Source organism: Mizuhopecten yessoensis, unplaced genomic scaffold (assembly GCF_002113885.1).
Source record: "Mizuhopecten yessoensis strain PY_sf001 unplaced genomic scaffold, ASM211388v2 scaffold3661, whole genome shotgun sequence".
Classification (NCBI taxonomy): Eukaryota; Metazoa; Mollusca; class Bivalvia; order Pectinida; family Pectinidae; genus Mizuhopecten; species Mizuhopecten yessoensis.
The window spans coordinates 100,568-117,688 of NW_018405156.1; the positions used below are offsets into that span (position 1 = coordinate 100,568).

A 17,121-nucleotide genomic window follows, 5' to 3' on the forward strand; every position below is an offset into this window, starting at 1 on the left:
GCTGAAAACCAGTTTAGTAAAACTTGAAATTACTTAGGCTTTTTCTAGAGTAAGTTTAAGGTTTGAAGAACAGTTGTTAATATATGAAAGGGTATTGTCATCAGCATAATTGTACAAAACGCAGTCTTTTAGAAACGTAAAAATGTCATTAAGAAAAATGTTAAAAATCAGTGGGCCGACAATAGACCCCTGCTTGACTCCCTTCCTCAGCAGCTTCCAGCCGCTGACATCGGGGCCAAGTCTAATCCGCTTGGATCCTGCTTTTAGCTAATTGGCAGAAATTCCGTCCACCCCAGTAGATTTCTTGCAGTCTAAACTAAAAAATGAGTGTCGTTACCTGTGCAGTACTGACATTGCTAAATTTAAAGGACCCCTCACATCTGCCACAGGTTTCACTTGTTTTGAATATGTACACTGCTTGGGTGATCAGAAAAATACCATTCACCATCAAGCTCTTTCCCAATTCATTGGCTATATCAGTAAAATATTCATTATAAATATCACATACTTTCTTCTGATCAGAGATTACAATATTTTCCTCCCGTAGGCCTACAATGCTTTGATCATTTCTACATGATTTGTTTGATAAAAAAAAAGACTTTACTGTGGGCCAAAAATCACTTGACGACATAATCAAGAATCCTATGCTGACAGTATCAGTCTAAGATTTCAGTGAGACATACCGGCGACGCAATATTTAATGTCATTAAGCTGGTATATTTTCAATATGTATTGATCAGTGTATTAAGCTAAATTGCAACTGAAACGTAAGCAAGCAGTTGTCTCCCTCTACACACGTTACGACTCGCCTGCACAGGTTTCTTACTTGTGTTTCATGCATTCTCGTGCGAGTTGTACATTTTAATTGAATTAAATATTAATGTGATAGTTATCTTTAAAAGACATGACATATATATTCATATTCCTTATAACATAATAAATGACATTGAATGAGTGTGAAATATTGAACGGTCCCAGGTTTTCTGTCACTGGTAGCCTCCCTTGGCAGAACTCTTGCGATTGTTTCCTTTATCAACGGTTTCCCGCGAATGAAAGTAGAAGAATATTGATGCCAAATCTATGTCTAACCAACTCAAAGATAATTGAAACACGAGTAAGTATCAATATATTTGTAAATCAATAAACAAGTGTGTTTGTCCCACATGTGGAAAGTATGTCAATATATAGAATCATTCCATTTGACGTTCATGGGCTCCACACATTTCCTACATTAGCCAGGATCAGTAGCCCGACTTTCCTCTACCCTGATATATGTTTGGTGTGTGATCAGACATCTGTCTATCAAAATGTGTAAGTTTGGTGTCAGGGCCAGAGGAAACTCCGGCTAGCTTGAACAATACTGCCTTTGAACATGACATGATATATCTAGTTTTGTATAGTATTACTTTGATATCATGGTACATTGTACATTGATGTACATTACTAGTGACACCCGACACATGTACCGTACCTCGGTAGCCGTGATCGCTAACGCTCACAGTCATTGTACTTCTGTGTGCAATCAAGCGTGAGCTTCAGATCACTCGATCTCCCAATAATTTCGGTTCTATCCCAAGCGATGGTTGGAAAAAGAGAGTGATGTCTGATAGGGTAAGTTGTTTTCCCTCCGATGGCACGGTGGTTTTCCCCAATGGGTTTTCCTCCTCCGCGAAAACACCATTTGTTCCCTTAGCGGCATCATAATAAAAGCTCTTCAGAGCTTATGTTTGTTGTTGACAATTTTACACAACGTTAAATAAAGATTATTATTATTGTTATTATGTACAATAATCATAGTTTAACTTTCGGTTTCAATGTAACATTGTGGACATACACTATACATCATTTCTCCCTTCCTGGATAATTCATCCACAATGGTTGATCTCTATTTCTCCCACCCTTCACAGGTATGTCTCCCGTTTTAGCCGGGAAAGATCAGCTTGTCACCCCCTAGGGTGAGATATAGCCTCGTGCCGATTAGTACATGTTCAATTGTGACGTCATTAAAATGTGTCAATGGCAATTGTGACATCATCAAAGTGAATGACGATATTCATACCCCACATGTGTTTTTGTTTACAAACAGATAACTGTTGGTCGAGTTGTGACTGAATTAATAGGATGGGAGAAAAATAATCATCCCCTACCTTGAGGGTGTAACAGAGAAATTCCAACCCTCAGGGTGATTGTTTTGGTTGTCTATCCCTCGGCAGAGCCTCTGGTTAGACAACCAAAAAACATCGCTCTGGTTGGGGATTTCTCGGTCACACCCTCAAGGTAGGGGAAGATTCAGTAATTCCACAGATAATTAAATTTCTCTAAAGTTGATCCAGTCTCCTTGGCTACTTGCATTTTGGTTGATAAGGTTGAATATTAGGGCTGGAATGGGTAACCAAGCCAGTCGCGGTTCTGTTACTATAGGTAACGGGTACTATCCTGTTAGTATCAGACTCCAGGACAGTTTTAATAACAAAAACGGAATTCTATATAGGAATTATGGACAATTTCCCCTGTCCTTTGAAATTCACTATACATTTGTACATGCTTCAAAATTCCCCTTTTTCAACAAGAAAATAGCAGGTTTTCTTCCAAATATTTCCTGTATATATGTATTCTTCAAAGTTTAAAGTAAATACATAATGCTGCATATATACATTTATTCACATAATTTAAACACAAAATTTTCAATTTTAAGCTTAAATTGTTTATAAATTGAAATATACTGCACACATGCATGTCTGACAAATCATTTAACTTTTACCTTCATGACGCTAGAGCATTGTATCAGAATTTTAATTGAAGCTTCATCACTTACCTTCTATTACTCCAGTACAAGTCATCAAAATGTCAACACATTGCTATATCGTGAGCTTTACTATGCCAATTTAACAAGTGTAGGTCAGTGTGTCCCATAATTTCTGCTTCATTGACTTACCTAGACTTTGTGTTAAGTGACAGCTGAAGTCCACATCTCCAGTTAGATTGTGTAAACATCTAAAAGAAGAATAATGTATAACCTGTCGTGCACTCTAGATAGCATTGACAACGTGTCTGGTTTGTTGACAGGAGAACAATGCCTGCACGTCGTGCTCAGAGATGTGGCTGTGGAAGAGGAGTGTTTGGACTTATAGACTGGACCACACCCCTCAGACGACCAGCTGCTCTGAAGAATTTTCAGGATGCCCCAGTTTCTCCTGGAGTAACTTCCCCTCAATCATGTACCTCCCCTTTCTCTCCATTTCCAATTTCTCCAGGAAATGCTGTTGGTTGTAAGTATGAAACAGATGATTTTATGCATGAGTAGAATTAAGACCTCATGATTAGAAATTGATTTTGATTTTCACTTGTCAGATGAACATGAAGTTTCCAATTTTACTAGTCCATGTGCAAATTTCACTTACCCAATATCATTCAACTTTATTAGGTCACCTGAGCTTTGCTCAAGTGACCTATTCTAATCGCTTTCCTTCCGTCGTCGTCTGTCGTGCGTAAACTTTTTACATTTTCAACTTCTTCTCAAGAACTAGTGGATGGATTTTTTTCAAACTTGGTCAGAATCATCCTTGGTAGATGAGGCTACAAAATTGTAAAATTGGAATTCCTTCCCCAACCCCTGGGGCCAGGGCTGGGCCCCAAAGGGAAAATTAACCAATATTTCCAAAATGTTCTCCTCCAGACTCAGAGGTACTACATTCATTTTCTCTGCATGGAAAGAAAATCATCAGGGGCTTTATTTAAATAGTAAATTTCAGGACCCCAAGCTTTCCGTTCTCCCTTGGGGAGGGGGAAATAACACTTTTGGGTATATTTTATCCTTTTTCAGGAGAAAATTACTCAAACTTAGTCAGAATCATCTTTGGTGAATGAGAGTATTACTTTGTAAAATTGGGATTCCTGTCCCGTCCCCAGGGGCTAGGGCGGGGCCCCAAAGGGAACATTTACCAATATTTTCAAATTCTTATCCTTTGATGACATGACAAGTATTGTATTTCACTTAGTTTACATGCTGATTTCCACATCACATCTAAACAATAAAATAAATCTACCAGCACCTATAATATAACTCAGGTGACCGCTAAGGCCCTTGGGCCTCTTGTATTTACATTTGCGCTGTAACCCACTATCTGAACATTACCAGCAGAAATGCATACCTTTTGAGTATGAAAGCAAAATCTCTCGTGATGTAACTCGTAGTTTACTTACGACGTCATATATTAACCTTGTTCATTGAGAGTCTTGTTGCATCGCTTCGGATAACATTGAGAATGCCCTTGTATCAAACGTTCAAATGACTACGGTTAATTATGGACACCAATTTTATTTAAATAGTGCTGTTCCGTCAATGTCGTTTAAAGGACGATGCATATGCAAAACACAGTTAAAGAATTAATTATTTAAGAACAAAGAAATAAAACTCAACAATTGTTCTATAGTAAAAAAGTAAATCTAACGGGCTTCATGCAATATGGATGTAAACGATTTGTGTTCATACCGGCATGAACATTTTAAAAAATGCCTTTCAATCCATATATAAATTCTATCAATGTTTGTCTAGTCAATCATGCTAGCAGTTTTTAGGATCACTTAGGTTACGCTACAGATGTCACTAGTCACATCACTATCCAGCTACCCATATATATATAACACATAATAATTTAAAGATATAATGTGCTGTTTACAAATAATATACATGTTGTTAAAAGATTGTGTTTTTATTTATCCAAAACCCATCGGCATCACCGTACAAATTAAAATTTACATGTTTGTGAAATTTTCATGACAGTCCATTAACTTACTTTACTGTATGTAAATTGTAGAGGACATTTATCAGAGCACAACTACAAGATTAGATGGTACAATGACAATAAGTGTATAGAGCACAACTACAAGATTAGATGGTACAATGACAATACGTGTATAGAGCACAACTACAAGATTAAATGGTGCAATGACAATATGTGTATATAATGTAACATCACGAAGTTTATCACTTCAGCCTGAACAAGAACAAACCCCAATTGTCCAAGTGTCTGAACAGATATTCACATGTTACATGGTTACAGGTAGACTGTTAATAATAACACAATTTTTTTTTTCAAAACTGTTAAAACCGATTAATAGTTTTCTGTGTTATTGAGTCATTGCAACTTGTTCAGGTTTTTAGAATATATCAAAAAGGTAAGGTGAAGATATAGCCCCTCTCCCGTCATGTCAGTGTAGCCGACATACAGATAACTTAGCTGGTGTCCCCCATTGCCTCTGTTCATGTTTTGAGTTTATCTGATTTTGATTTCTTCTTTGTTGCTTATTTGATACACTCTATATCGATAGGCAAAATGTCCTAGGCAAGTGACATGCTATATGTTTGGTTGTAAAATAAAATAAATACCTTTTGGTGCGATACCTTCAGAAAAAGCTACTATAAAAAAAAAGAAAAAAAAAGATGCATGCATGTGTTGTGATGAATAATGTATAAAACATTTGTTTTTTATGTATCACCAGCTTGGGCAGATGCCATGGAGAGTCCATCTGCTAAGAAGTTCAAGTGTGGAGACAAACTGTTGATGAAATACAGCTACACAGCCAATGAAGACAGTCCTTTGGATCAGCCTGAACTTAACGTTTGTCAGCAGGATTACATAGAATTTGTCTGTTTCCATGCCGACAACCAACTGTGGTCCCGTGTGTGTAATGCTAACGGGAAGGAAGGTTATGTACCGACAGATTATCTCATGGTAGGTTGATGTTCAACTAACACATGATTTTATGATATCATACTAGCACCTTTGTTGTAAGTGTAGAATACAGGAGTTGACTTAACCTCTGTTATTCTGTTTTTTTCTTCCCAAAGAAACATCCATGATACTTGAGCTCACTTTTGCTCTCTGCACCCCTGTAATATGTCATAGCAAAATCAAAGGCTCAGCGGGCGCCATTTTATGGCTGAGACAAGAAGCCTAACTTTATTTTTTGATATACATTAAAGAATGTTTGGGTTGTGTAACAGTAATATTGACTGGCTTTGAAGTCGGGTGTCGCTCCTTTGTAATCTTCTAAGGTATCAGCCTTGATATTGGTCAAGTTTCTTTAACCAGAGACCAATCAAATAGCTACATTTTAGGTGCTTGCCTGTAATTTTGCTATACCATAGTCCAGGGGTGCAGAGAGCGAAAGTGAGCGTAATCCCTGGAGAATTGAGGATGCCCAATGACGATGTTATTTTGTATATGTAACAACACTAACTGCCAAGACATCTGAGTTTTGAGTTCAAGCATGAGAAAAGTACAATGAACATGAGCCAAGATATTAATCGATATATTATAAAAATGTCAGGGCTAGCAGTGTTTGACAGCAGTACTAGCAGTAATTACCAGTAGCTGTTTGACAACAGTTCTAGCAGTACTTACCAGTAGCTGTGTTTGACAGCAGTTCTAGCAGTACTTACAAGTAGCTGTGTTTGACAGCAGTTCTAGCAGTACTTGCAAGTAGCTGTGTTTGACAGCAGTTCTAGCAGTACTTGCAAGTAGCTGTGTTTGACAGCAGTTCTAGCAGTACTTGCAAGTAGCTGTGTTTGACAGCAGTTCTAGCAGTACTTGCAAGTAGCTGTGTTTGACAGCAGTTCTAGCAGTACTTGCAAGTAGCTGTGTTTGACAGCAGTTCTAGCAGTACTTACCCGTAGCTGTATTTGACAGCAGTTCTAGCAGTACTTACCAGTAGCAGTGTTTGACAGCAGTTCTAGCAGTACTTACCAGAAGCTGTGTTTGACAGCAGTTCTAGCAGTACTTACCAGCAGCTGTGTTTGACAGCAGTTCTAGCAGTACTTACAAGTAGCTGTGTTTGACAGCAGTTCTAGCAGTACTTGCAAGTAGCTGTGTTTGACAGCAGTTCTAGCAGTACTTGCAAGTAGCTGTGTTTGACAGCAGTTCTAGCAGTACTTGCAAGTAGCTGTGTTTGACAGCAGTTCTAGCAGTACTTGCAAGTAGCTGTGTTTGACAGCAGTTCTAGCAGTACTTGCAAGTAGCTGTGTTTGACAGCAGTTCTAGCAGTACTTGCAAGTAGCTGTGTTTGACAGCAGTTCTAGCAGTACTTGCAAGTAGCTGTGTTTGACAGCAGTTCTAGCAGTACTTGCAAGTAGCTGTGTTTGACAGCAGTTCTAGCAGTACTTGCAAGTAGCTGTGTTTGACAGCAGTTCTAGCAGTACTTACCAGCAGCTGTGTTTGACAGCAGTTCTAGCAGTACTTACCAGAAGCTGTGTTTGACAGCAGTTCTAGCAGTACTTACCCGTAGCTGTATTTGACAGCAGTTCTAGCAGTACTTACCAGTAGCTACACGTTTGCCAGCAGTACTAGCAGTACTTACCAGTAGCTGTGTTTGACAGCAGTCCTAGCAGTACTTACCAGTAGCTGTGTTTGACAGCATTTCTAGCAGTACTTGCAAGTAGCTGTGTTTGACAGCAGTTCTAGCAGTACTTGCAAGTAGCTGTGTTTGACAGCAGTTCTAGCAGTACTTACAAGTAGCTGTGTTTGACAGCAGTTCTAGCAGTACTTGCAAGTAGCTGTGTTTGACAGCAGTTCTAGCAGTACTTGCAAGTAGCTGTGTTTGACAGCAGTTCTAGCAGTACTTACCAGTAGCTGTGTTTGACAGCAGTACTAGCAGTACTTACCAGTAACTGTGTTTGACAGCAGTACTAGCTGTACTTGCCAGTAGCTGTGTTTGACATCAGTACTAGCTGTACTTGCCAGTAGCTGTGTTTAAGTAACTGGTTAAATATCCGTTTTGTATTCTCTTTGACATATATAGTTCCTGATTAAGCAGTTAAGTTGAAGAGGACAAGAACAGTTTGAAAATTTGTGCCTACCCTTTCGCTGCATAAATATGAATTGCCCTCTTTCATACATACCTAACTTGACTATAGATAAAAGTTGTATGTATTTTACAACAATACTGAAACAAAATATTTCAACTTACATAAAATCATACTTGTTGGCCGGTATGTTAGTGCGGGGCTGGGATGTTTAATTTGTGAGGAAACCAGAGTTCCCAGAGAAACCTCAAGTGGTCAGGCAGGAAGTGACCCCATACCTTTTCACATCCAATCGGATATCAAACCCTAGCCGCCTTGGTGAAAAACAAGAGCGATACCCACTCCCCAACCTGAGCACCTCATTTACTAGAATTATCCATGTCTGTTCTGTCCTTTTTCAAAAATTACCCAAGGTTACCAGTTTCCAGTAAATCAAACATTTAATGATTAAACACCATAACAATCATTACATAATTTGCCCAAATACAGTGAATGTGGAAATTTGATATAATCATTATCAATGTAGTCTATCTTATGTTGTAGATTGTGGAAGAACAGGTGAATTCATTGCCATGGCTACCAAAGTCAGCCGAGGTACAGCAAGAAAAAGGTAAAGTATGCAATAATTTCTCTTGTAAAAGGTTGTGATAGTTACAATCTTAAGTAAAAAGGTTCAAGTTGTTATGTACGTATAGGTACATATAACCCTGAAAGTCAAACATTGTAGTAAATGTGTAATTTGTCTTTTCAGTTCTCAGTGGCGGATAGGATATCATTATCCATTGTTAAATCACAGGGGTGAATGGAAGGCTTCCTGTGCAGTTAGGTTTGTGTAGGGGGTTCTTGACTTGTATATGGATAATCCCTGAGAGACCAGGTGTGTAGGGGGTTCTTGCCTTGTATAGGGATGATCCCTGAGAGACCAGGTGTATAGGGGGTTCTTGACTTGTATATGGATGATCCCTGAGAGACCAAGTGTGTAGGGGGGTTCTTGACTTGTATATGGATGATCCCTGAGAGACCAAGTGTGTAGGGGGTCCTGACTTGTATATGGATGATCCCTGAGAGACCAGGTGTGTAGGGGGTTCTTGACTTGTATATGGATGATCCCTGAGAGACCAGGGCCTGTAGTCATGAAACTGTTCCCTTGCTCAAACTCAGTTTCTGTGCTCTACTCCAGTTGCTTGATCCGCTGATAAGTTGATAAAAAAACCACATTGTGTCACTGACATGAAAGAAACTTAGGGAGACTACACCATTTGAACATCCACTTGGGATGGAGTCAGTACACATGTTTCCCTCTAACTGCAGCCTGTAGTATTAGGGTGCCTGTTGTATAAGAGTGCTTTTGGTGAAATGTTTGATATTTTCTGACAGCTGATTTTACTGTTTCGCCACATTGAGGTTTAGTGAGTTGTTTTCAGCAGATGAGAGTCAAGACACCTATCATTTTCACCCTTTGCTTCACAAAAAAACACTATTTTTGAATACTTGCAAGTATGTTTTCAATCACTGTTTGTGATCAACACAAACTTATCATTTATTATTCATTCCAAACTGATGAATCTCATTTCAGAAAAAAATAAATGCTGTGTTTTGCAAGGTGAAAACACTGAAAACGTTCTACAGGTTTTTATGTAAATATTTAATTTTTCAGCTTCATTTTTAAAAAGGTCTTTAATTATTTTTGCAGTTGAATATAAGCCATACAAATCTGCATACCAGTCCAACATGGCCAAGGAATCCTCGAAGCAACAGTACACCTGTGATATCTGTTGTCGTGAGTTTAATGGACCCTTGCCATACAATGCTCACATGAAAAGTAAAGCACACATGGAGGAGGTCATGCTACTAGAGGACAATTCCTGAGGGCGGGCAACATGTAAGGGGAGACAACTAGTAAGGGGAGACAACTCATAAGGGTAGACAACTCAAAAGTGGAAACAACTCATAAGGGTAGACAACTCATAAAGGGAGACAACTCGTATGGGGAGACAACTCGTAAGGGTAGACAACTCATAAGGGGAGACAAATACTATTGACTGTTGGCTACAATTATGACAGGATACCTGTGGAGGGTAGGCAGCTATCTCTGAGGACTCATCTGTGTGGTGATCTGTTATATATGAAATTATATCTTTTGGAGGGAGACAACTATTTTAAAAAGACATCACTTGATGGTGTTATACCTATCATGAAAGGACATTTCATGATGGTAGACAAGAAACCCTCAGAAGACAAATCAAACTGTAGACTTATATCATCAGGATTTATATTGTGAGTAAAGAAAAATATCAGGAAACAAAATTTAAGATAAATATCATCAGAAGACAACCTTACATTGAAGACAGGTGACTACTTTAAGGGAATCTCTGAGGTGAGAAGTTTTCAAAGAGGCTACATCCTTAAAGATTTTATCCAAGCTTGAGAGTCAACTCAAAAAGTCATGCCCCCAAAAAATGTCAAATATGAAGGTATAGGAATACTAGAAAAAAGTCTACAGCAAGGCCATGATGCATTATGTAAGGCGAGCTAACTCTCATAAAATCTTACAAGGGGAGATAATTAAAATGCCAAAATTATTCACATATAATGCAACATTGTTATTGGTAAAATACAGGTACATGTATTGATTTACGGCTTAAGGCTGTAAGTTGTGGTTTATTAATATGTTACAGTTAGTATTATTTAGATATAACTATGAATCATGTATGATATTATACTTGTTTTTATGTCATTTAGTGTCTAGTGTTGAAATGAAGATGTTCCTGATGTAATTATAATTATGTATTATTAGGCTTTGATGTTCACTAGTTCATCCTTATTTTGCCACACGTTTTGTTTTACTTATTCTTGTTTTGTTGTTTGTTTTGCGTAAAGATGACAAACATTCCGTTATTTTTCTTTTCACTTATGTAACGAGATTGAATGTGTATGAAATAACCAGAATGTATGTGATACATACATGTGTATGTACATTCATGTTTTGGTATCCTAGGTTTAAGTGATTGTATAACAACAGAACTAGCTTCCTTCACTTTTTACAGACAAAAGGTAAAATGACAACCGAACGGCATCATTGTATAGTAATTTCAGTGTTTATTTTTACCAATAACAATGTGTTTCCACTGAATTTTAGATATTGGGGTAAATATTTGATACATTTTCAAGATTCTGTATCCCTAGGTTTTTAGTTACAAAGAGCAATTGTTGAAAACTGGCGTTGCAACCAACTGTTTTAGGGATGAAAAACCCTCATTTTGGGATATCTGGGAACACTGAACTTATTCCTAAAGTTGGTGCAAACAGTCAAAAAATAAAATCTATCAAAGAATATTGATACATTAATATTTTGTACATTCTAAGCAGGTAAATTAGCAGGTGCAGTTTGTGAAATGTTTAAATACATGGTGACTGATAGCTAATTATTGAAATGTTAATTCATGGAGTAAATAGTATGTTATAATTCCAATATACATTATTATTATTTGCTGATTTAAATATATACCATAATGATCAGATTCCTGGTAAATATTCATTTCTTGTTCATGTTTCATATGAAAATGATCATAAATAAATACTCTTCACTGCCTTTAAATTGATTATGTGTAGTGGATACTTTTTGTAGAAAATGATTTTGGTGGCAAACCATTCAAATTGTTTTGTTGTGTTCATGATGTCAACTTCACGAGGTACAAAGTGGACATAGTTACATGTTCGTGTTAAACACCGAACTCATTCACCCCTGAAATTTTGTAATGAACTATTCCAACCTTTGAATTGGAAGAGTTCAAATGTGTCTTCAGGGGTGAATGAGTTGATACACATATCATTGTTTCACCCATTGTAATCTCCATAATACAGTATTATGACTCTTCAAGAGAAAATCTAAGAAATGTTCATGTTTCCATTTTTGTTCACTGAAGCCAAAGATTAAAGAACATGTCTCATCTAATTTCTATAAATTCTGTCCTACATTTATATGTACAGAGTATGTCTCCCTTGATCTCTAGGAGGTTTCTTGTACAGTTATATATACACACCATATTTGCCATAATCAGTGCCCTTGCCCTTTCCCTCAGCATGTTTTAAAGGATATAATGCCACCTTTTCCCGGGAAAGATGTATCAGATATATCCAAGACATATTTCCTTATTCACTTTATATCTGATACTTCAGCCTGTGTACCAATAAGACTGTTTTACAGTTCTGTTGTAAAAAAGGAAATAAAAAACATTTTTTTTTAATTCTCCGTCAGAATATGTCCGACAGTTATATTGTCTTGCATTGTAACAGCAACTGCCACAACCTATCATTTGTTATCTTAATAACCGCCCTCTGAACCCTTTCATCACTGTAGACCATAATGGACTCACCCAGATAAATGTATGGTAGACTCTCCTTAAGTTACCCAAGGGTGAAAGGTTAAGCCAATTTTCCGGAGCCCTGGCCATTGGCCCTGATTATGGCAAATACTGTACAGTGTGTTACGCTTAATATGATGTGTCATTTGTCAAGGACAATGTGATATCAAGTGAAATATGACTTAAACAGAAATAATCTAAATTTAAAGTAAATTGTGTTCACAGACACATGAATGTCAGTTTTTGAGAAATCAGATTTTAAATACTTAGCCATTTTTGGTATTAAGCCCTTGTTGGAAACCTTCAGCAGCTGGAAAAATGAAAATCAAAGTATAAAATGACCCCTCAGCCATTTAACTCATTCACCCCTGATATTTCATAATGAACTATACCAACCGTTGAATTGGAAGAGTTCAAATGTGTCTTCAGGGGTGAATAATAAAAGTCATTAATACTTAATATAAAACAACTTAAATCGCATAAATATGGACAGAAAAAATGGTTCTTTTATATTAGGTAAACATATTATTATCAGAAGTATTAAAATAAAGCAGCAAAACATAAAAAATAAACCATTGTTTTAATGTGATATAAATTGTTGATTGTCACTAAACTTTTGTTGATTTAAACATATTTTTATTGCCTTGAAAATGACTAAAAGGATTGGGCACAAGTTCTTACAACTTAATTTAGCCCTCTCCTAACTTAAGTACATTTTACGTACATCAAATCTGTCTTATTTTTTTTTTTATATTTAAGTTAAATTCACAAAATAGGTTGTTGACAACTGTTTCTCTGTACCCCAACCTCCTCATAGAGAATTAAGCGATATTTTCACACAGATAAAGAAAAAATATTCTTCGAACATGATGTAATTGTTGTAAATAAGACTACTAGAAACGGTTTGTATCCTTTATGTACTTACATACATAGGTAAAGGTTTTACTGTTTTGTTCAAAAGTGAGATCATGATTACCCCAGAGAAGTGTGTTTATGTCTGTTAGGAGGATCTCTGGAAGATTTAAGTTCCTAAGATTTCTTACCTGAGGTGATTTCTTACAGTTGAGTAATTTGGACATGTATAGAAATAGTGATGTACATTTTCTACTGCCCCACTTAAACATAAAGGTTTTTCGCCGAGGTTAATTCTATAAAGGTCATATTGTAGATCGCTGCATTCGTTCCTAAGTCTAGTGTGTAAAGTTGTCTATTTTCTACTTTTGTTTGATTATAATAATACCACATGTATCAACATAAGAGGTGTTCACAGTGTTGTGCTTTTGTCAAACTGGAAGTGTTGCATTGAGATTTGTGGGCCAAACATTTGTTTGAGGTCATTTCGGGTCATTCTTGGCAAATAAAGTTGTCCTAAGTCATCTGTAGGTCTTAGTGGTCGTTCTGGTCCCAAAAAGTTTTTTGTGTGTCTCGGTGATCATTCAATGGTGGTGGTAAATAAAAAGATTAATCTGTCTCTGTTAATTGAAACTATCGATAAATCTTATGCTGGAATTAAAATGGAACTAGAATATTACCTCATGTCTGTATGGATGAAAAATATGTACATGTACATACATGTTTCAAGGTTTCACAGATGAAGTCATGGCTTCAAGGTGAAAATGCTTCTTAAAATCATAGAGGTCAGGTCATAGTGCTTCTCAAGGTGGCACAGGTCAGGTTATAGCTGCTCAAGGTCACTAGGGTCACTTTATAGCTGTTCAAAGTCACTAGGGTCAGGTTATAGCTGCTCAAGGTCACCAGGGTCAGGTTAGCGCTGCTCAATGTCACTAGGGTCAGGTTATGGCTTCTCAATGTCACTGGGGTCAGGTTTTAGCTGCTCAAGGTCAATAGGGTCAGGTTATAGCTGTTCAAGGTCACTAGGGTCAGGCTATAGCTGCTCAAGGTCACTAGGGTCAGGTTATAGCTGTTCAAGGTCAGTAGGGTCAGGTTTTAGCTGTTCAAGGTCACTAGGGTCATGTGTTAGCTGCTCAAGATCACTAGGGTCAGGTTATAGTTGCTCAAGGTCACTAGGGTCAGGTTATAGCTGCTCAAGGTCACTAGGGTCAGGTTATAGCTGATCAAGGTCACTAGGGTCAGGTTTTAGCTGCTTAAGGTAATTAGGGTCAGGTTTTAGCTGCTCAAGGTCACTAGGGTCAGGTTATAGCTGTTCAAGGTCACTAGGGTCAGGTTATAGCTGCTCAAGGCCACTAGGCTCAGGTTATAGCTGTTCAAGGTCACTAGGCTCAGGTTATGGCTTATCAAGGTCACTAGGCTCAGGTTATGGCTTCTCAAGATCACTAGGGTCAGGTTATAGCTGCTCAAAGTAACTAGGGTCAGGTTATAGCTGATCAAGGTCACTACATGTATGGTCAGGTTATAGCTGCTCAAGGTCACTAGGGTCAGGTTATAGTTGCTCAAGGTCACTAGGGTCAGGTTATAGCTGCTCAAGGTCACTAGGGTCAGGTTATAGCTGATCAAGGTCACTAGGGTCAGGTTATAGCTGCTCAAGGTCACTAGGGTCAGGTTATAGCTGATCAAGGTCACTAGGGTCAGGTTATAGCTGCTCAAGGTCTCATGAGTCTAATACTTCAAATAATTATACATGTACATCAAGTGTTCATAGATTGGATGTCTGCTGTTAAGTTACTGAAATTGGAGGACCAGCCTCTCATTGATATTGGTTAAATGCTGCAAAGTGACCGGGTCAGAACAATTGTTTGAGGTTGAATCTACATTACGTTGTCTGTACATGCCAAAAAATGTATACTGGATTGGTTTATGATGATTTGTAACATTTCATATAACAAAGCCTTGTTAATCTGGAACCGTCACATTCTGGACATTCATGCTTTAAAACATATTTCACCACACGAATTGTAAATATAGATAAACAAAAGTGCTGTGAGGACCACTTTCTCAGGAATTGAAGTTCATGAATAATATCATAGAAAAGCACCTGGTGCAAATATTTCTATAACGACTGATGTCTGCGAGAAAATTGTTGTTTACTGTGTGTTGTCAGGGGTCACACATAATCTTTAACCTGTTTCAGGTTAAAAATTATTGTGTTACCCCTAACAACACACAGGCATGACTAATCCTATGTGAGCCTGTGGCCAGACAGAACTCCAGTGCCTAACCTGTCCTTTGTCACCCCTGAAAACACTGAAGTTGTAATCAGTCCTTTACTACATGTATGGCTAGAAATCACTAGAAACACTAAGGAGTGACCAATCCTATATTAATTAACTGTGTCTCATCGAGGTGACATCTAGAAACCTCCAGCCGTTAAATGTGTCTGCTAATTAAAAACATTGATTGACAACATTATGATTTGTTCATCTGTTAATTTGTGAATCTTGACATTATTTTTCAGAATGTGTAATGCACAGATTAATGAGGTTCAACTTTATATGTTGTTTAGCAGGTAAAACTTATTTAATTACGTGTGTAATTATACAATTCTAACACTAACTGAGAAGGACCTGAAACTAAAGGGATACCTGTCTAACCCAACACCTGAGTATTCTGACATCCTGTGTAATTAATATTAGGATTAAATCTATCATTCATGAAAACTTCCTGATCAGGCCTGTGTGTTTTAACATCCTGTGCAGTATGACCAGTATGATATGTCCCACAGGGTATCATATTAGACAGGTTAATTTAACCAATGTAATATCCCACAGGGTATCACATTAGACAGGTTAATTTAACCAATGTAATATCCCACAGGGTATCACATTAGACAGGTTGATTTAACCAATGTTATATTCCACAGGGTGTCAGATTAGACAGGTCAATGTGACCAATGTAATGTCCCACAGGGTATCATATTAGACAAGTTAATTAGACAAATGTTGTGTTCCATAGGGTGTCAGATTAGACAGGTTAAGTTAAAGAGAGTTTAGTTTTAACCAATGTTATATCCCACAAGGTGTCAGACTAGACAAGTTAATCTGACAAAGGTTATATACCACAGTGTATCAGATTAGACAGGTTAATTTGACCAGTATTATATGTCCCACAGGGTGTCCGATTAGACAGGTTCATCTGACAAATATATTGTGTCCCACAGGGTATCACGTTAGACAGGTTAATTTGACAAATGTTGTATTCCCCCAGGGTGTCATATTAGACAGGTTTCACTGTATATTTGTTCAACATATACAAAATGTTGAAGGTGAATGAGTACAACATAAACTGAAGGTTAAGATGACTAACAGGCTGTTTGGATTATTAGGTCACCTGAGCTTTAGCTCAAGTGACCTATTGCTATCCGTTTTCGTCCGTCGTCGTCCGTCGTCCGTCGTCCGTCGTCCGTCGTCCGTTAACATTTTACATTTCAAACTTAAAGTCAAGTTCTGCTGGGCCGATTGAACTGAAAGTTGGTAGGAATGATCGCCTCATGGTCCTGACAAAGTGTTGTTATTTTTCGGGTCGATCAGAAATCCAATATGGCCGCCACGGCCGCCATTTTGAAAACCTATTTCAAACTTAAAGTCAAGTTCTGCTGGACCGATTGAACTGAAAGTTGGTAGGAATGATCGCCTCATGGTCCTGACAAAGTGTTGTTATTTTTCGGGTCGATCAGAAATCCAATATGGCCGCCACGGCCGCCATTTTGAAAACCTATTTCAAACTTAAAGTCAAGTTCTGCTGGACCGATTGAACTGAAAGTTGGTAGGAATGATCGCCTCATGGTCCTGACAAAGTGTTGTTATTTTTCGGGTCGATCAGAAATCCAATATGGCCGCCACGGCCGCCATTTTGAAAACCTATTTCAAACTTAAAGTCAAGTTCTGCTGGACCGATTGAACTGAAAGTTGGTAGGAATGATCGTCTCATGGTCCTGACAAAGTGTTGTTATTTTTCGGGTCGATCAGAAATCCAATATGGCCGCCACAGCCACCATTTTGAAAACCTATTTCAAACTTAAAGTCAAGTTCTGCTGGA

General features: G+C 37.7%; 1 protein-coding gene across 4 annotated transcripts; it reads left to right on the forward strand.

The window, feature by feature from the left end:
* The first annotated feature begins 1,027 nt into the window (after positions 1–1,027).
* On the forward strand, positions 1,028–16,400 carry LOC110447907. Of its 4 annotated transcripts, none has more exons than XR_002462648.1 (6): positions 1,028–1,114; positions 3,067–3,269; positions 5,503–5,735; positions 8,348–8,414; positions 9,498–14,338; positions 14,555–16,400. XR_002462648.1 is itself a non-coding variant. In XM_021493892.1 (5 exons), the coding sequence occupies exons 2-5, from the start codon at positions 3,074–3,076 to the stop codon at positions 9,671–9,673; spliced, it is 672 nt and encodes a 223-aa protein (XP_021349567.1). In that variant the 5' UTR covers positions 1,028–1,114; positions 3,067–3,073; the 3' UTR covers positions 9,674–16,400. The 4 variants fall into 4 exon arrangements, 1 of the variants encoding a protein (XP_021349567.1); XR_002462650.1 differs by having other exon boundaries at positions 9,498–14,098; XR_002462649.1 differs by having other exon boundaries at positions 9,498–14,082; positions 14,539–16,400.
* The last annotated feature ends 721 nt before the right edge of the window (positions 16,401–17,121 follow it).